This window comes from Otolemur garnettii, unplaced genomic scaffold (genome assembly GCF_000181295.1).
Source record: "Otolemur garnettii isolate 467f Iridium unplaced genomic scaffold, OtoGar3 scaffold00012, whole genome shotgun sequence".
NCBI classification, from domain to species: Eukaryota; Metazoa; Chordata; class Mammalia; order Primates; family Galagidae; genus Otolemur; species Otolemur garnettii.
This window is the reverse complement of record NW_003852407.1, coordinates 29,120,618-29,141,064: the sequence shown is the minus strand read 5'-3', so window position 1 is coordinate 29,141,064 and position 20,447 is coordinate 29,120,618. Positions and strand designations below refer to the sequence as shown.

Below are 20,447 nucleotides of genomic sequence, written 5' to 3'. Positions count from 1 at the left end.
GGTATAGAAAGATGTGGAAATGAGTAACCAGAAGCGTAGAGATAGGGAAAGTATGCATTGAATTTCTCTGTGCTTAGCATGTTTCTTTTTAGAGAAAATACATTCAGATATAAACGGACCTCCTATACTTACTAGATTTATTTGTGGATGTTCACTTTGAGCTGTAACCTCTTTTTCTGTTGTAGATTGAAGAATGTGTGGTATGCTCTGACAAGAAAGCAGCTGTTCTTTTTCAACCCTGCGGACATATGTGTGCTTGTGAAAGTAAGTAGTTTATACAAAACTTCCTCAGTATTATTATTAAAATGGATATGAAACAAAAATTGTATCTTCGAGGTTTTGTTTTTGTTTTTTGGGGGGGGTAATTTACTCACAAAAAAGTTAGTAGGGCTCAGCGCCTGTGGCTCAAATGAGTAAGGCCCCAGCTGCATACACCTGAGCTGGCAGGTTCGAATCCAGCCTGGGCCCACCAAACAACAATGACGGCTCCAATCAAAAAATAGCTGGGCGTTGTGGCGGGCACCTGTAGTCCCAGCTACTTAGGAGGTAGAAGCAAGAGAATGGCTTGAGCCCAGGAGTTGGGGGTTGCTGTGAGCTGTGATGCCACTCTCTTCCACCCAGGGCAACAGCTTGAGGCTGTGTCTCAAAAAAAAAAAAGTGGTGAGCCTCTAGTACCTTCCATTTCATTCTCTGTACTGGAATGTCAGCTATTTCTTTGAGCAGTAGAGAAGATTGAATATGCTATATTCTACCATCCTGGATTTTGATTTCAGTTGTATTAGCACAAAATTATCTTTTCACATGTAATAGAAAATTATTTCCAGAAATGATTATTGAAACATTTAGTCTCCCCTTTTTACGTATGAAATTAGTACATCTTTGTTAGCTTTCACCTTAATAATGCCTCTCTTGCATATTTTCCTTCTAAGAACCCACAGCAATCATTTGGAGCTGTAAATTCTGGCTTTCTGGGCTGGACATAGTGGTTCACGCCTGTAGTCCTAGCACTTTGGGGGGATGAGGTGGGTAAATCGCTTGAGTGCAGGAGTTCCAGACCTACCTGAGCAAGAGCGAGACCCTGTCTCTACTAAAGGTAGAAAAAATCAGCCAAATGTAGGGGGAGGAGTCTATAGTCCCAGGAATTTTTAAGATAAGCCATTTACAAAAGAAAATATTTGTAGAAGATTGTTATCTGAGCAACCTTATAATTCTAGTATTAGTTGAAATTTGTCAAAGGTATGGCCCTCCTGTATTCTGAAGCCTTAAGATGTTGAAATATTTGTGTTACTTATTTAAAAAAAAATTTCATTGTATATCCAACTGTATTAGAAAATGTCACTGTTGGAATAATGATGGGCTCTCTGTTCTAGAAGCTACTGAGAATACTCAGTCTTAGGTTGATGAGATGTTAAGGAGTTTGAATGGTACATTAATGTAACTTTTTTTTAATGTTTATTTTTGTGTAAAATTTAAATTAGAGAAAAGCAACACTCTTATTCATGTCCTCTGTTGTAAGAAGTTTCTGTGTTTCTATTTTCCAGATTGTGCTAGCCTCATGAAAAAGTGTGTGCAGTGTCGGGCAGTAGTTGAACGAAGAGTGCCTTTCATTATGTGCTGTGGAGGGAAAAGCACAGAAGATGCTACTGATGATATCTGTAAGGGAATTTACTCAAGCATTTTCTTACTTTCTTGCTAGGACTTGCATGAACATCTTTTCTTACTTGTAATACACTGTTGCCTTATAAAACAGTCTGCCTAAGTTGGATCCATAGAAGAATGGAACAGGTGTGTTTTTTGATGCTCTTGTTACATTACAAAAAACCTGAAATAATCTTTTTTAGTGTGTGATATAATTATAGAACTTTAAACATTAGTTTTTTGAGAAATCTTCATGTATAGTATAAAGAATATTATGTTCTTAAAGAAAATTCAGTTTCTCTTATTAAGAGCAAGTTTAGTGTATTTTGGGGGAGACAATATATTACTAAATATTTTTCAGTTTATATAATTATTAAACCAAAAAATACTTCTGATTCCTGTAAGTAGCAAGTTTATCTTTTGATGTAAGTATTTTATGGTATAGTAATCATGTGGGACAGAGTAACTGCAGGGACAGAAGTGTAACTAACCTAGTGAACAAATGGTAAGATGAAAAATAAATTATTTACCTTTAGCCTTTTCAGTAGTCCAGCTGTTTCAAAATTATTTTTGTCTTTGCACTACTTGGTGTCTTTGATTTCTTTGTTCTATGAACATGTTTTATGAACAGATGAGGAAGAATGTTAGTGTAGCAGCTTCTGCCCAAGGCTTTTATCTTTATCACAAATAGAGTAGAATAGAAATCCCAGGGACAGATTAACAGACCAAGAATAAAAGACTAAGAGCCTAGAGAGCAGGAAATCCAACTGGCAACAAACTGGCAACACCCCTCCTGGCTACCCTTTTTTTTTTGGCTTTGTATAGTATAAGAACAGACCAAGCATTTGTGAACTTGACAAAAGCAAGTAGAGCCTTCCTTGCAAAACCCAAAAGTCTGTGTGTGAATTATGCCCTGAGTTGATTATAATCAGAAATTAATGTGCAAACCTGTTACCTTTGGAGGATTATAAATGAAAGAATATAACATAATGTCACTATTGGATCTGTTGCCCAAGTGTGCAAAAATGTTTTGAAGAAAATTCTAATAATTGTCTTCTGTTTTTTTTTTTTTTTTTTTGCTTTTGTGGTCAAGGGGTGGGAGTGGGGAAGGAGACAGAGTGTTGGTTCGTCACCTGGGCTAGAGTGCCATAGCCTCAGCCTTGCTCACAGCTACCTCAAACTCTTGGGCTCCAGTGATCCTCCTGCCTCAGCCTCTTGAGTAGTTGGGATAGGTGCCCACCACTCCACCTAGCTAATTTTTCTATTTTTAGTAGATACCAGGGTCTCATTTTTGCTTAGGCTGGTCTTGAACTGAGCTCAAGAGAGCCTCCTGCCTTGGCCCCCCCAGTGTTAAGAGTACAGGCAGGAGCCATTGTGCCCAGCCAGTAGTCTTGTGTTTTAATAAAACAGTAATAATTTTATTTTATTTATATTTTTAGTTCCTAATTTTTAAAATTATTTATTGCACATAATTAATATATACAATTAATTATATGTAAAATATATTTATTTATTTCATTCTTATGAAGGTATAAATTATTAGGTTATAATGTTTGCATTTATTAGGTAAAATCACTGTTGTAGTTGGCTCGTGCCTGTAGCATAGTAGTTACGGCGCTAGCCACGTACACTAAGGCTGGTGGGTTCTAGCCTGGCCCTGGCTTGCTAAACAACAATGGCAACTGCACCAAAAAATAGCCAGGCATTGTGGTGGGTGCTTGTAATCTTAGCTACTTGGGAGGCTAAGGCAAGAGAATCTTTTAAGCCCAAGAGATTGAGATTGCTGTGAGCTGTGAGGCCACGGCACTCTACCGAGGGCAATATAGTAAGACTGTCTCCAAAAAAAAAAAAAAAAACCACCACCGTGTCGTTGTGTCTTGCACCCAGGAGGAGTGCATATACCCATTGTGCCTATTAGGTGGGAACACAACAACTACCCTCCCTCTTCTGCTCTCCTTTCTTCCTCCCTACCACTTAAATATAATTTTTTCTCTTGTGTGGGCTTGAATTTGTTCTTTTACTGATTTCACATTAGTTTGACTACAATGGATACTTTGGATACTTGCTTTTCCATTCTTGTGATACTCCACTAAGAAGAATGTGTTTCAGCTCTATCTAGGTTAATATGAAAGATGTAAAGACTCTATCTTTTTATGGGTGAATAGTATTCCATGGTATACATATACTACAGTTTGTTAATCCATTCCTGGGGTGATGGGTGGGCACTTGGGTTGTTTCCATATCTTGGCCATTGTAAATTGAGTTGTGATAAACAATCCAGTGCAAATGTCCTTATGATAAAATGATTTCTTTCTTTCTTAGATGCCTAGTAATGGGATTGTGGGATCAAATGGAAGGTCTATCTTGAGTTCTTTCAGTATTTTCCATACTTCTTTACAAAGAAGCTGAATTAGTTTGCAGTCCCATCAACAGTATAGAAGTTGTTGTTTTCTCCACAACAGTAATAATTTTAGAATTAAAAAGTTGTTATGTCAAAACAGTAACAACTGAAATTTTTTTGTTTATATTAAAGCTAGTGGGAATATTCCAGTATTACAAAAGGACAAGGATAATACCAATGTCAACGCAGATGTGCAGAAGTTACAGCAACAGTTACAGGACATTAAAGAGCAGGTAATAATGATTTCATGTTAAACAATGACTCTAAGAATGGTACTCAATATTTTTCTGTAAAACTGCTAGTGTTTTCTATAGTGAGCATGGTTTATCTTAATGTATTACTTATATTATTTGAATATTTACAATGAGTAATATCTGATTAAAAGGTTTAATAAGGTGCTTTCCAAAATAGGTAATATACAAATGACCAATAAATATGAAAGAAATGCTCAACCTTATTAGATCAGGAACTGAAAATTGAAACCATAGTGAAGTACATTTTCATTACCTCCTAGATTGAGGGTAGTATTAAAGACTATTGTTATCAAGTGTTAGGCAGAATATTTAGTAGCCATAACCCTTACACTATTGATGGGAAATATATATTAGTAAAAACACTTTGGAAACAGTTTGTTGTTATAATAAAACTAAATAGGTTATTAGAACGCAAACTTAGGAAAAAAAAACATGCAGATGGTGTTAAGGGTAGAGTTATGATTGATGGAACTGACTGGAAAAGAGGCATGAGGAAATTTTTAAGAGTACTGATGCTCCATTTCTTGATTTGAGGACCAGTTCCATGAGTTTGATCAGTTCGCAGGCTTTTATTAAACTGTACATACACTTAACGATTTGTGCACATTTCTGTATCAATATGTGATCCTTCAGTAGGAAGGAAAAATCTGTATGGTGACACGTATACACCCCCAAAATAAAAGCAAGGGATAATCGTTGGGGGTGTATGTGGAAGGGATGGAGAGGATTTATGGCGGGGCTTCAAAAATAGAGTAACATTCCATACTTTAAACTGGGTATTAGTTATGTTGTTCTTTACATCTTCTATCAACAAAAGGTACTCCTTTATATCTACTCAATATTTAATAAAAGCAATCACAAAATAGAGAAATGAACCAAAACTTGTAGGTATATGTTAAATAAGAAAGCAATTTTTTTTCTCGTTCTCTCTCTTCTCTCTTCTCCTTCTCTTCCCTCTCTCTCTTCCCAGTGACCAAATCGAATTTAAAGGCATGAGCAGCAGGGGTGTCATTTCTTTAATTTGGTAGTCAAATCAGTATTGCTATGCAGTTACCATTTCTGAGTTTTCTATTTGAATTTATAAGAAAATAACATAGCCAATAGATAGTGACCCAGAATAACTAATAATCCTTGCAATAACTAATTTAGAATTGAATGTATGTGTATATATTTATTAGGGATTTAAATACCCATCTGAAAAGATGATTGGGTCAGTTTTCATTTTAAAATCCAGCACCAAGACATACTTGTTACAAAGTGAATAAGTAAATGTGAATTTAAAGGGTCTTGATGTAGTTGAGAACATAGTTGGCTTTTATAAAATGTTTTTAAAATTTTGAAGCTCTTGGCATCTTGGTTTATTTCCCATAAGATAAATCTGATTTTTGAATGGATCTTCTGTGAAAAACATTTTATCTTCCAATTATAAATTTAAATTGTTGTTATAATAAATAATAGGACTTACTGAGCCCTATTATAAATCTTAAAATAATAATTTAGTTCTGCCTATATTCAAAGTTTAGCAGTTCAAAAAAGTTTATTCTTCCTTAAATCATCCTTATCACCATATTTTGTCACTAAAGTATTTAAACAGCCTGGTGTGATGTGTACCTAGAGTTGAGGCATCTGAATCAGACTGAATGGAGCTATTTTCATCCATTTCCTATTATGTTTTGGTATATCTTCTGTTTTATGTAATTTTTTAATAACTTCAGTGCCTTTTATACTATCCTAACAGTACAACCAAACACCCCTGTTTTATAGGGATGACATTTAACATTTAAACATTTTTAAAGCAACAAAATATTATTTGACTAAAATAACAAAAGTAATGATATAAAGACTTGCCACATGTTATGTCACTTTCAAAATATAAAATGTCTCAGCATTTATCACTTTGTTATCTCACATTACAGACAATGTGCCCTGTGTGTTTGGATCGTCTGAAGAATATGATTTTCCTCTGTGGCCATGGAACATGCCAGCTCTGTGGAGACCGCATGAGTGAATGTCCTATTTGTCGCAAGGCTATTGAACGAAGGATTCTTTTGTATTAATTAAGAAATACAATGTATTTTGTTAGCTAAAACATCTGGTCATGAGATCTTAGTAAGCTTTTGAGCTAATTGGAAGGTCCAAGGAGTTTATATCTAATATCATAGTGTCTTTACTAGAGTGTAATTAGACTGTAAATGTTTTTGTGTTTGAAATGGTGTTTTTAGGGGGGTGGTTGCTGAGATTTTTTTTCCTTTAAAATATTACATCCATGTAATTCATAGGTAATTAACTTTTAGCTTCTAAAGGGAAGCTTTTCAGGATATTCAGTTATTTTTGTTTTTATTGCATTTTCTCTTAGAATTTATAAATTTGTTAGACATCAAAGACGTGCTTGTGATCAGTTATCTTTGAGTTTGGCTTTACACAGCGAGTTGAGATTTCATGTATCAAATGAAAGGGGCGAGTCAAGCCATTGTGTCACAGATGGTAAATGCTAGTAAAAATTCTTCATGGTAAAGGGAATATTGAAAGGAGATGACAGGAAGTTATCCACATGTTTGTTTCTCAGTTTTTAGAGTAATTGGATGCATAGAGTGGACGCATAATGACTTTGCATTTAGCTTATTTTCTAGAATCAAAAGGAAACTTGTTTAACTTGAGTCAAATTACCATTTTCAAATGAATGACAGACATGTAAAGGAAAAATAAGCAATCAGAGTGGGCAACTGACAGGGAAATAATAGTAAGAGTACTTATAAATTGATTATATAACTGTAAATGGTCAGTTATATTTTTACACTGTTTTGTTCAGCCATCATTTTAACAAACATCTGTGAAAAGTGTACTTCAGTTTTCCCTGTGATTGCCTACCTTTGCTTGTTCTGACCAGTGAAATGACATTGCTCTATTTGGACCTCTGAGGGTCTAGTTAGCTTTTCTAGTGTACTGAATAGTAAGTACCCTAGTGATCTGCAAAGGACAATGTATTGTCCAAAGGCAGCAATCTTTTCTCCTGGATCAATTAATTCTGATAGTGTTACTAATTCTGCCCTCATTGTTGGCTTTACTTACAGATCTCTCTCAGTAAGTCTTACTGTAAAGAAAACAGTCTCTCTTTATACCTGCTGACAAGAGTATTATTTAAACTGCCAACAATATCCAAGGCATAGTAAATAACCTAATGATAAATACTTTAGAAAGCATGACCAGGACATTTACAGAAATGTCTGATCACCTGTAGATTATTACTATTTTTGTTTGTTTGTTTGGTTTTAGACATGAACTTTAAAGCATCTAATCATTTTCTCTCCTTTGAGTGAGTTGCCTCCAGGGTAAATATATACATAAACAAGTGTTTTGCTGCTAGATTGTACAAATATCAGCTGTTTACAATAGTGTCTACTATATACTGCTTATAAACTTCTATGAGTAGTTTTTTCTCCTTTAAGTCTGGTTAGCTTTTCTTATTTCAGTTTTTCTACTTCAACATCTGAATTTAAAATTACATGCCTCCAGCTCTCACAACACTGTTTCTGGCTGTTTCATTGTTGCTGCCTTTGAAGTCCTGGTCAAGGCGATGGAGCTTGGCTGGCTGGTTTTATAGTCTTGACAATTCCATATCTGTGATTAGCTGAGGTTTATCATTTAGAACAGTAAAACTTTTATAAATTTCTAATTTGAAAATTTATATTGAGTCTATTCAGTTGTCTAATGAGGGGCCACTGAGGCTATTTTTAAAAACTATTTTGAAGTCATAAAAGAGCAGAACATCTGACTGATGATGTTCACGTAAACACTATTTTCTTGCAGATTTGAAAACAGCGAAGTCAGGTCTTTCCTTTCCTTCCATGCCATAGGCTGTTCATCTGTTTTCCACTAGATCACCTGGTGAGGAAGGAGCACCTGGTTGATTCTTGGAGTTTGGCCAGAGAATCCGGTGGTCTATAGCTCTACTTAAACAAGTCCTTTTTATTTGTCTTCTGAGCTGCAGTACTAAAACTTACATCCCTAAAAGGTAATATCATCTTCTAGACTAGTTTTATTAGTTCCTTCATAATACAAGTATAATAACTTGCAAAATTCTGTTATCGAAGTCATAGTCACTGTAATTATACTAAATACTCGTGGATTTCCTGTATTTGTGTAACTTTGCAGTTTGTTTCATAAATGGAAAATACTTAGTTGTGTTTCTAAGCACCTAAAAATCATTTTAAATTTACTTTGGATTTGTGAGAGAGTGTAAGATTAAGAACTTAGTCAACTTAAATGACTTTTCTGCAACTCTCTGAATCTGCTACCTCTTTTTATTATTAGATCTCTTAGCAGTACTTTTCCAGTTAGGTGTATTTGCTCCTCGTTTTCTAAACTTCTTTATCCTGTGCCTCAAGAAAGCTTTTACTTTTCCTTAAAAAGTCATTTAAAAATTGATGGGCTTTCATCTTAAAAAAGTATTTATTGGGCCATAGGGGCTAGATACACAGTATTGAAAAAAGTCAAGGCCAGGTGCAGTGGTTCATGCCTGTAATCCCAGCACTTTGGGAGGCTGAGGTGGGAGGATTGCTCGAGTCCTAGAGTTTGAGACCCAGTCTCTGGAAAAAAAAAAAAGGAAAAGAAAAAAATTTTTGCACACTCAAAATTTGTTGTGCTGTTGTATGTATTTAAAGTAATCTGTAGTCAAAAGGAAGGAATCCAAAGGTATAGAACATTTTCTAATGTTTCAGAGGAGTTGCCATTGAGTTGTATTTGGATTCCCTCTCTGTCACCCTGTCACTCTACCACATTTCCTCCTTTCTTACTCTAAGATTATTAGCTCTGTTATGCAGAACACACACACAACTTACCAGATGGTGCTATTCTAATGGTGTTTATCCACGTAACTTTACATTCTTACTGCTTATACTATATACATATTTAATTTTGTTGGGAACAAGAAGATTTTCAAGAGAAGATAATTTTGTATTAGTATAGGAATATTATATTAGACAAGTGTTTAGCTGGCCAATAATATGCTTAAGATATTTGTAACTTTAAACATTGCCAATTGACTGGCTAGCTACTGAGGCATAAAAATCTAATGTATAGATAAAGTTGAAAATAACTTTATTAAATTTATATTTTTGATGGCTTTAGCTTGTGAAAACATTTTAGCATATTGAAATGCATGCTACTTAGGATTTGTCCAGTTCAAATTTCAAAGCTTGCTGGGTCATTTTCATAAGGTGGAAACATACTGTCTAGTTACAGTTGCTTCTCTTGATTTATTCTGAATCCTAGACCCTTTTTGGACTAGGTACAATTGTTAAATTTATGAACTAAAATTAAGGAGGGAGTGGGATAGAGTCAGGATAGTGAGGCTGGAATAGATAGGAAAGAGATAAAAAGGATCATGTAGATTCCATTAAAACATTAGTGGAGAAAATATATTTAAGTAATGAAAAGGGTCTTTCAACAAATCAATTCTTAATATAGTTTTAATAGTCACTTGGTAAATTTAATACAGCTTGCTTTTTTTTTTTTTAAATCAGAACGGAAAAACACTTATCCTCTCAGAATGTCTGAAATGTTTTATAGTAGTAATTTGTGTAAAAATTCAATTTTGAGATAGATATTTTTGCATTTCTGTTGTGGTAAAAAAACACATAACATAAAATTAACCATCTTAACTCTTTCATAGTATATAGTTCAGTAGTATTAAATACATTTACATTGTTGTGAAACAGATCTCCAGGACTTTTCATGTTGTAAAACTGAAAACTCTATACTCATTAAACGACTCCCCATTTCCTCCTGCCCCTAGTGGAATAGAATTTTTGACTGTATGTAAATCAAGATACGCCTGAAATATTTAGTAGTTTGTGTTTGTAGGATCTAAAGTCTTGGTAAACATCTAGTTCCTGGAATTCAGGAGAGGGACAGTGTTTCTCCCCTTTTGCCCCCAATTGTTAGCAGTCATAATTGAGTATGTTTTAAATGTCTGTTAATTGGAACAGTTTTGTTATTTTGAGCCATAGGGGAGAGATACATTTTAAGTGTTAGAATTAGCTTTTTTGTACTAAATTGGGAAGGTATTAGACTTTCATAAATTATGTGTGCCTTGTTGAAAATGTCAGTTGTCTTTACATCTACTTATATAAGTTCCAAACTATGTTTTTTTTCCAAAAGGCAACCTAATTTCATTTGCTTGACTATTATGATAGGAATGCTTACTGATATTACTTGATAATCATATATAGCCTTGGAACTTTAACATATATATAAAACTATAGCAGTATTAATAATTATAGTTGTATTTCTTTATGACATTAAATTTAAGGAAACTTTAACGCTGTCTTGTGTACATTGCTTTACTACAGTGAGGGAGAAATCCTTTAGATTGAGCTCAGTTTACTGATAAATAGCAATGGGTGAAATTACAGTATAAAAATATGAACTAGATAGTGGAGCTGATGAATTAAAGTTGTACATTGCTACATGGGCATTGTCTACCTCTTTTTCTGTCTGAGTATTACTTTTTCCAACATTATTCTTACTTGTGAGCAAAGAGGAAATGGGGACTAGAGGTAAAAATAGAGGGTTTTTTTTGTTGTTGAGAATTTAAGCAGTAGTATAGGAGAAAGGACTTGTCACTTTAATGTGGTGCCTAAATCCATAATGACAAGTTATAATTGACATGTACAAATTGTCTAAGAAAAAATATTACCGAACATTTTACTTTACCTATGTAGTCTACTTGATTTTGCTTCATAAACATGACTTTTTTCCAAAAAGCAAAATGGTCTTGTAATTTTTTTATAAAGTAAACAAACATGTGCCATTTTGTCTGAGATCTATAATTTCAGGAAGCTATCAAGAGTGCTGACTCAGGGCTTTTTAACAGTTTAAGCAATTGTTAATTATATTTTGGAAACTCCATCTACATAATTCTTCAGTGCCTTGAAAGAATTATTAACTTGGCAACACTATTAAAACTTTATAGAGGATGGTCTTCAGTGCACGTGTATCATTATATATATACACGTTTTTAAGTCTTACTGCTTAGCTTGTGTAATAGCGATACTGCATGTGTGCTGGGTTCGGGTAATTCTTTAAAGGAATTCTAGATTTGCACTTGTTTGTTTTTAAGAAACTAATTATTTATGGCCATGACACTGTTACCAGAAAGGTAATTTCATGTTAAGCCATTATGCAAAGTCATCTGTAAGTAGCATCTGGAAAGAGGAGATAGGGCTTGTTTATTTTAGTATGAAAGGAGGATCTGTTTGGGAAACACAGATTGTCCTCCTCTCAAGTGAGAGGAGGGGGAAAGACTCTTTGTTGAAATGATTCAGTTAAAAAAAGTACTTTTGGGGGAGTCATGAATTGCATGTCATTCTTAATGATAGTCTTTTTTTTTTCTTAATGCTAGTCTTACAGATTAAATCCATAAAAATTTTCCTGTTAAAATCAGTATGCTTGTGTCATTCTCAATGCAGTATATTCAATGATAGAAAGCAGATTAAGTGACTCATAGCAATGTTTTTTTCTAGTTTTTTAGCTTTTTATGTTGGCTTAAAGTCTCGTTTGTGAATATAGTTTCTATATGGCAAATGATTCTTACTAGCTTATATTAAAAAATGCTTATAGAGCTAAGCTTTTAAAAATAAATGCAGACATTTACCATTAATAAAACTTATGGTGTAATATCATAATATGCTTTGCTCTGATCTTTTGCAGACTTTCTTTATAGTATACATGAATTTTTATTTTTAAGGCATTGAAAAACAAATCTCAGTACATCAAAAAAAAAATCTATCATTGTTGGAAAGGAAATTGCCATGTCTTTGACAAACAAGGACTTATATCTCCAGTACAGTGTAAGAAATACAAGCATCCACATCTAGAAGGCTCTCATTGCAGTTGTTTACATTTAAGGTACCTCTATTTATAGGGCCAAAGAAACTTTTCATATTTTAACACCTCATACTCTTTCAGGATGAAAGTATATCATGAAAATAGTCTGAGTAGGATAAATTTGATAGGAAGTAAATCAAACAGTAAGACTAATCTTTTTCTGTAAAAAGCTTATTCCTCTTCACATTCAGATATAGACTTGATTTTCAAGAAGTGGACTCCCCTTCCCCTCAGGTAACACTTGATTTCAAGAGGTAGACATTTACAAGGATTTCTTTGGCTTCTTTAATTTTTTTTTTTTTGACTAAATCAGTAATTGAATGGTTTGGGGGTTATTTTATTTTTGGAAGCACTTGTGAAGTTATTGAGAGGTTGTCTAGTTGCGATTCAAAACGTGACATGTGTCTGAGATATTTGAGAGGAAAGCCATTTGAAACAAAATCCTTTGTTCATTGAAAAAGGCATATGTATTCCGATTTTAAAATTGTGAATTTATTTTTTGAGTTACTTTTAATCTGTATTGTTTGCAGTTTATTTCTGTTGCTGTATAATTAGATATCTCATGGCAATATTTTTTATTAAATCGGAACTGTATAGGTTTTAAAAATAAAGACATTTTAGAAAATCTGCTTTATATTTTTTATCGACAGTTATTCATCCTTCACAGAGATTAAAATTACTGATAGTCTTCTAGCACAGCATTTTCCAAATGCAATGATAGTGGAAACTTGTAAAAGATGCACTGTAGAGGAGTGATGGAAGTTTATAAAATATAATAGGTACATGAATTAAAACACCAAAAATGATCTATCAGATAACTGCCAAAGAATGATCATTTGGCTACTTGTTTTTCCCTTTATAACAAAACTCATTTTTTTGTAAACTCATTTTTATTTTATTGAGACCAGTAATAGACATAATACAGGGTGGCCATAAAGTCTGTATGCAGTTTTAAATTGCACAGGAACTTTATAGCCACCCTATATGAAGGCATAAGATCAGACTCAAGTCACTGAGTGAATCACCCACAAATCAGACTGTTGGGCAGCACTGCCTTTGCAGGATGCGCTCATCAGGTATAAAGGTGGAGTGCATTCACACTATAGGGACCCCTTCATGCCAAGACCCTTGTGTTCACAGATGTGACAGCTTTCTGAAAGGCAGATTTTCAAGACAATATGTTCATTATTTTCCCTATGTTTAAGAATATTGGCCTCAAAAATAAAAAATAAAGAATATTGGCCCCCCTTCCTCTCTATCTTCTTTCTTTACACAAAACACCAATTAATATCTTAAGCACAACATTGACAAACAGTTTGGGGAATGCATTTATAGGTGAAGTTAACCCTAATTTAATAGGGAAATGGAGAAACAACTAGTTAAGAGAGCTTTTGCCTGTTAATCATGGTCACAGGGCAAACCACTGTTTCAAAAATTTTAGATGTAGATAGGTGGGTACAGAGAATCACAGCTGACTGAAGCAGACACCCAGGAGCAGAAACTGCTGCTGGAACCAGTGTCAGGGTAGGAAAACCCTTGAAACTGTAATTGATGAATTGTTAGGGCATTGGGTGGACAAAGGAGAACTAAAAACTCGAGAAGGGCCAGTTTGATGAGTTTTACTTCTAGGGGGCCCAACAAATCTGAGAGTGAAGGTAAGACAAAAATCCACTCTTGCTTCCTACAGAAAGAGGGGAATAGGTGTGGTTTTGAAATTTGTGACTATAAAACACTTGCATCAGGGTGGTGCCTGTGGCTCAAAAGGGTAGGGCGCTGGCCTCATATGCTGGAGGTGGCTGGTTCAAACCCAGCCCTGGCCAAAAAAAAAAAAAAAAAAAAACCACTTGCACCTGCCATCAATACTTCCACCACCCTACGTAATCATGGGATTTCCCAACTGAAAGAACAGTATGTCTCAGTTTTTATTTAATAAAAAGTCTCTAGGGAAGCTCAAAGACAATGTAGAAGACAAAAACAAGGATACCAGAGGAAATTTTAGCTTCTGGCTCAGCCATAGCAAAGGATAAACAGCCTAACTCCTAACAAGATCAACAGAACTTGACAAAGGCTCATTTACCTCAGTTCTTTTTACCTAGTACGTTATGTCCAGCTTTCAACAAAAATTACAATGCATACTAAAAGATTGAAAAAACCAAACCCCCAAATATCTAACTTGAAGAGATAAAGGAATTAATATGCACCCAAATATATAAAATATTAACAGATCTAAAGGGAGAGATAGAGTGCAGTACAATATTAGGAGTACAATAATAGTAGGTGATTTCAACACCCTAATGGATAGATAAATCATCCAGACAGAAAATCAAAGAAACTTCAGAGTTAAGCTAGTATAGACCAAATGGACTTAACTTGATATTTATAGAACGTTTCATCCAACTGCTATAGAATAGATGTTCTTATCAGCACACAAAACACACTCTCCAGGCCACAAAAAAACAAGTCTCACCAAATTCAAGAGTCAAAATCACATCAAATATTTTATCCAGGCAGAGTAAAATAAAAACAATTTCCTGATCTTCCTTAAGAACTATTACTCTCTGTAGCACAGTGGCTCAGGCCTGTAATCCTAGCCAAGGTGGGAAGATCACATGAGCTCAGGAGTTTGAGACCACTCTGAGTAAGTACAAGATCCCATCTCTACTGAAAATAGAAAAATTAGCCAGTCCTTCTGGCTGGTGCCTATAATCCAGCTACTCGGGAGGCTGAAGCAGAAGGATTGCTTGAACCCAGGAGTTTGAGGATGCTGTGAACTATAATGATGCCACAGAGCGAGACTCAAAAAAGAAAAAAAAATTGTATTCCTCATACTCTATTTAAAAAAATGTTCTGGAATTAGGTAATGGTAATGGTTGCAAAACTTTGTGAATTTACTAAAAAACATTGAATCGTATGCTTTAAAGTGTGAATTTTATAGTGTCTGGATTGTATTCCAATCTTGAAAAAACAAGATTATGAGTGACCTCCACAGTGCTGTGCTGAATCCACCCCTGTCAAGGTTCCCATCTAGAACATTTAAAGTTTGGCTTGGGGCTCTAAGCTTTCTTAACCTGCTCCGTTTGTCATCCAGGATTTATTCAATTTCTCTCCCTTCAATTCTTTCCTGCCATCAGAAACAAGGTCTGCGTCTTCCCTTGGTCCCTGTCTTCCAAAGCTGTCATGGCAGAAGTGGAGCTTTGTTTTATGTGCTACATTCACTCCTGAGGCTTGCTAAAGAAAGGCAGGGGCTAATTATATCTTTTTAAAAACAGCATTATAAATTCCTGGACTTAAACGTATTTTTGTTTCAATATGTTGCAGTTATTTGTTCTTATTCCTGCTCGGATTGACTCATCTTCACCTAGTTGATGTTTATTTAACAGTCCTGTCGACACAAACCTGTCCATCTTTGAGGGCTTTCTCACTTCTGAAATGATGAGATTTCCAGCCTCTTATACACTCATCCCAATTTGTCACCTTGGTAGAGTGCTGTGGTGTCATAGCTCACAGCAACCTTAAACTCTGGGGCTCAAGCAATTCTCTTGCCTCAGCCTCCCAAGTAGGTGGGACTATAGGCACCTGTGACAACATCCAGCTAATTTTTAGAGATGGGGTCTCGCTCTTGTTCAGCCTGATCTCGAACTCCTGAGCTCAGGCAACCCACCTGCCTCAGCCTCCAAGAGTGCTAGGATTACAGGTGGAGCTAGGAAAATCTTTAAGGAAAAAACGCATGAGTTCAAACTGAACTTTGCAATTCACATTCAGGATTACTGAATATTGACTTAACTTCGTTGATCTTATTGCTATATCTCTTTTCAAACACTTTAAAAAAGTTATTTCTTTTATTGTACAATAATGTTATTGAGCAGCACCTGTGGCTCAGTGAGTGGGGTGCTGGCCCCATGGACTGAAGGTGGTAGGTTTGAGCCTGGCCCCGGCCAAACAGCAGCAACAACAACAACAAAATAGCTGGGCGTTGTGGCGGGCACCTGTAGTCCCTGCTACTCGGGAAGCTGAGGCAAGAGAACTGCCTAAGCCCAGGGAGCTGGAGGTTGCTGTGAGCTGTGACATCGGAGCACTCTATGAGGGTGAGAAAGTGAGACTCTGTCTCAAAAAAAAAATGTTATCAAACAACATAATGTTTGAAAAGCTTAAATTTTTTTTTAGTTCTGTTTATCATTAGAGTATATCTGACTAGGGACAGATTGTCAAATTACTATATTTTAAAGTCCCTTTGGCCCCAGGTGCTGTGGCTCATGTTACAACCCGAGTACTTTGGGAGGCTGTGGCAGGAGGATCATTTGAGGCCAGGAGTTTGAGAGCAGCTTGAGCAACATAGTGAGACTGTGTCCCTACAAGAAATTAAAAAATTAGCTGCATGTGCAGGATCTTTTGAGCCCTGAAGTTTGAGGTTGCCATGAGCCATGATGATGCCACTGCATTCTAGCCTGAGCAACAGAGTCAGACCTTGTCTCAAAAAGAAAGTCCCTTGATATAATTTTATCTGTGTAGTTATGCTATCAAATGAGTGTAGAAGTTTTTTTTTGAGACAGGGTCTCTGTTGCTTAGGTTAGGGTGCAGTGACATCATCACAGTTCACTGCAGCCTCAATTGCTGGGCTCAAACTCTCCTCCTACCTCATCCTCCTGAGTAACTGGGACTATAGGTGTGTACCATTACGCATGACTAATTTTTCTATTTTTAGAGAGATGAGGGTCCTTGCTCTTGCTCTCAGGCTGGTCTCAAACTTTTTTTTTTTTTTGAGATAGAGTCTCACTTGGTCACTCTTGGTACAGTGCCATGGCATCTTAGCTCACAGCAACCTCAAACTCTTGGGTTTACGTGATCCTCTTGCCTCAGCTGCCTAAGTAGCTGGGACTACAGGTACCCAACACGACACCCAGATATGTTTTAGAGATGGGAGTCTCCATCTGGCGAAGGCTGGTCTTGAATCTGTAAGCTCAGGAAATCGACCTGCCTCAGTCTCCCAAGTGCTGGGATTACAGGTGTGAGCCACCATGCCTGATTGGTCTCAAACTCTTGACCTCAAGCAATCCTCCCTCCTTGGCCTCCTAGAGTGCTAAGATTACAGGAGTGAGCCACTGCACTTGGCTCAGAAGTTTAATTTGACTTTTGGATATTAGGACTTGTTTTATTAATTCATCTAAAATTATGTAAAACATGTATATTGTTCCAGAATATATTCAGAGAAATCTATCTTCTAATCCTATTCCTTCCCCATTCTCCTATAAACAATATTGGGGTTTATTAACTCTGTTGTTTTTATTTTAATATTGGCAAGTACATACACATGAATATATTGGTCCCTCCTTTCTTTTTAAAAACACAAATATTATATTGCTCCATAATGTCTCCACCTAACTCCTCACATTTTACTAATAATGACCTTTATAATCTTATGATAGGGAAGAACATATTTTTTCCTAGTGCTGTGTAGTGGGAGACACAGAAAGGAGAAGTAGATACTGTCTCTGTAGAGCCCAGTGACTCGGTAGGCTGTGACCCTGGGCCACCCTTCAGGTGGCCACCCAAGGTCAGGGAAGCTTGGGAAGGTGTGAGATTCACTCCAGGGCTGTGGCCAAGTTGTTCCAAGCCAGGCAGTTTGGTTTCCTCTGACCCAGCCCCCTGAGTTTAGCTTAGGGGCTGTTCTTCTCAGCGCCCACCTCATCCTCCTTTGGGAAGAAGAATGAAGAGGTGTCACCCAGTCCCTGTTACCTGGTGACCTGCATTGAGGGGAAGCAAGGCTTGACGTTGCTCAGTGCCCCTCCTCTCCATCTTATGTCGAGTAGGGGAGGGAGTGCCCACCTTCCTGGAGAGCTGAGGGTTTCTTATGCCAGAACACGAGGGGGTTGAGAAGTAGGCATTGTCTCCCTCCAGTCACAGTGCAGACTTTTTACTTTTGAGTGAGAGCCTAGGCATTTCCTCTGTGGAGGTAAGTGAAGACACACACCAGAACCCCGACTGTCCTGCGGGCTCCATCTGGAAAGGGGGTGATGTGCTCTGTGCCTCCTCCCACAAACCCCTCTGGAATTCTGCTTGCACCAGGGAAACCAAGCTTCCCAGATGGAAAGTGTTTTCTATCTGTGTATTAATATGTTGTCAGAGACTGCATCAAACCTAGTCTCCGCTGAGGACATTGTTCACTAAAAGAAACTTCTGGTTTTTTCCTCTCTGTTTTAAAAGATGTTCTAGGTAGTAGTGCAAAGTAATGAACATGTGACACTGAGTAAATATGATATCATCATGTTTTTTTCTTTCTTTTTTTTTTTTTTGAGACAGAGTCTCACTATGTCACCCTTTGGTAGAGTGCCATGGCATCACAGCTCACAGGAACCTCTCAAACTCTTGGGCTTAAGCAATTCTCTTGCCTCAGCCTCCCAGGTAGCTGGGACTACAGGTGCCCACCAGAACGCCTGGCTATTTTTGTTGCTGTTGTTGTTGTCATTGTTGTTTAAGCAGGCGTGGGCTAGGTTGGAACCTGCCAGCCCTGGTGCATGTGGCTGGTGCCCTAACTACTGAGCCACAGGCGCCGAGCCAATATCATCATGTTTAATGATAGCAACGTAAGCACTCAGCCCTGCTTTGTGCCATGCACTTTTTATATACATCATCTGATTTGATCCTTAACACTGAGTTTCATTTTACCTGTGAGGATAGGGACGCTCCAGAGATTAAACAAATTGCTACCTTCTTTCATTTGTCAGCAGCTGTGCAAATGTCTCAACATCCCATCGTCCTAACTTGGAGTTTTTTCCTTGTCTTTCCTCCTTCCCCGCCTACTTCCCTCTCTTCTTGCTTTTCTTCCTTCTTTTTTTTTCTTTAACTTTTTCATTTTTTTTTTTAACATCCAAAGCCTATTTCTGACATCACACCCCTCCTGCCTTTAATGAGAGCTCCGAAGGGTATCAAGGAAGAGGCTGATCTCAGAAGCAACTGTATATGAGAGTCTGGAGCTGAATGGGAGAAGCTGGGCGGTTAGTAACTTCCTTTACCTTTTTGCTTCTTGCATTTTTCTGGGGAAGGACTGTAGGAAAACACACCCTCCCAAATGGGACTTTTGTTGGATGCACCAGCCACTTTCTCCCACAAGGGGTCAGTCGACTCCTCCCAGTGATTTGAAGTCCTGCTCCTGGCTTAGCTTTGGAAGGACCTCTGACTGTCCCATGTTCTCTTCTCCAGCATCCTGCTTTATTCAAGCTGAATTCATCTGGCACCTGCACTCCATCCTCATGCTGCCATGTTGGGAGAAACAAATGGACACCAAGTTCCAATTTGTTCTTTACTTCTAGTTTACAGTAGTATTTTAGTTAAAAATTGGTGTATGCAAAATAGGGCTACAAATAATTTCTCAAAATTCTATATCTTGCAACTGTTATATTTGAGTGAGGTTTTACAAGGGAATAATTTTGTAGGGAATGCTTACGAAGTGCCTTCTAAGTGAAAGTCACCATGATTCATCCTTCAGGTGACTCTGGAACACCGGCCCCAGGGTGGCTTCCCCTGCAGTGTGACATACCACAAAAACAAAGATCAGTGTCTTCCATGGTCCTGGCTAGGATGATTTTCAGTTATTTAAGCTAAAATGGACATTTAGGAGATGGTGGAGGGTTTTTAGAGCCTAGAACTTATATAATTTGGGCGTACTATTTAGGAAAAAATCAGAAAATGACAAATACAAATGTAGATATGAAAATTATTTAGAATGTAAAAATAAAGGACCACAAATATAATTAGGAAGAAAAAGACCATAAACATCTCCCAAATCCAGAAAAAACCATCTTTTTATTATTGAACTCCCTGACATAGCCACTCTGCCCCTGCCTTTCAGCCTGAGCTTTACACTCTTTGATTGTCTTTCCATGCATGGGCAATTTTGTAAAATCTTTTTTTAATAGAGAAAGTAGGAAGATAATTCAGCTGTTCTTTTTTTAGCTTAGCTGCTGGATTATACTAATGCCTGGGATGCCGAACACACGGGCATCACACTATTTGTAATGCTGCTGCATTTCTATCCCATACAAATATAGGAATTCTGAAAATTATATTTTGTGAAATCCTCTTCAGAAAGAAAGAAAGCATAAAGTGTGATTATGCACTTTACATAAAGTGTTGTGTATGCTGCATTAGCAAGTATATTCTTGAGAAGAGAGAGGACTTTCACTTTGACTATCTGTTCATGGAGTCTTTGTCTCACTATTTTACATATTGGATAGCTGGAAGAATTTTTCTTTTCTTTTCTTTCTTTCTTT

The 20,447-nt window shown here is 36.6% G+C and overlaps 1 protein-coding gene across 1 annotated transcript in view; it reads left to right on the top strand.

Moving 5' to 3' along the window:
• The window catches only part of MIB1 (mindbomb E3 ubiquitin protein ligase 1), a 117,056-nt gene extending 106,443 nt beyond the window's left edge, over positions 1-10,613 (top strand). The window contains exons 18-21 of the mRNA XM_003784788.3: positions 186-264; positions 1,542-1,655; positions 4,172-4,272; positions 6,210-10,613. Of these exons, the coding sequence (XP_003784836.1) occupies positions 186-264; positions 1,542-1,655; positions 4,172-4,272; positions 6,210-6,350 (435 nt within the window). The 3' untranslated portion in view covers positions 6,351-10,613. The remainder of the gene's footprint in view (positions 1-185; positions 265-1,541; positions 1,656-4,171; positions 4,273-6,209) is intronic.
• Positions 10,614-20,447: the final 9,834 nt, after the last annotated feature.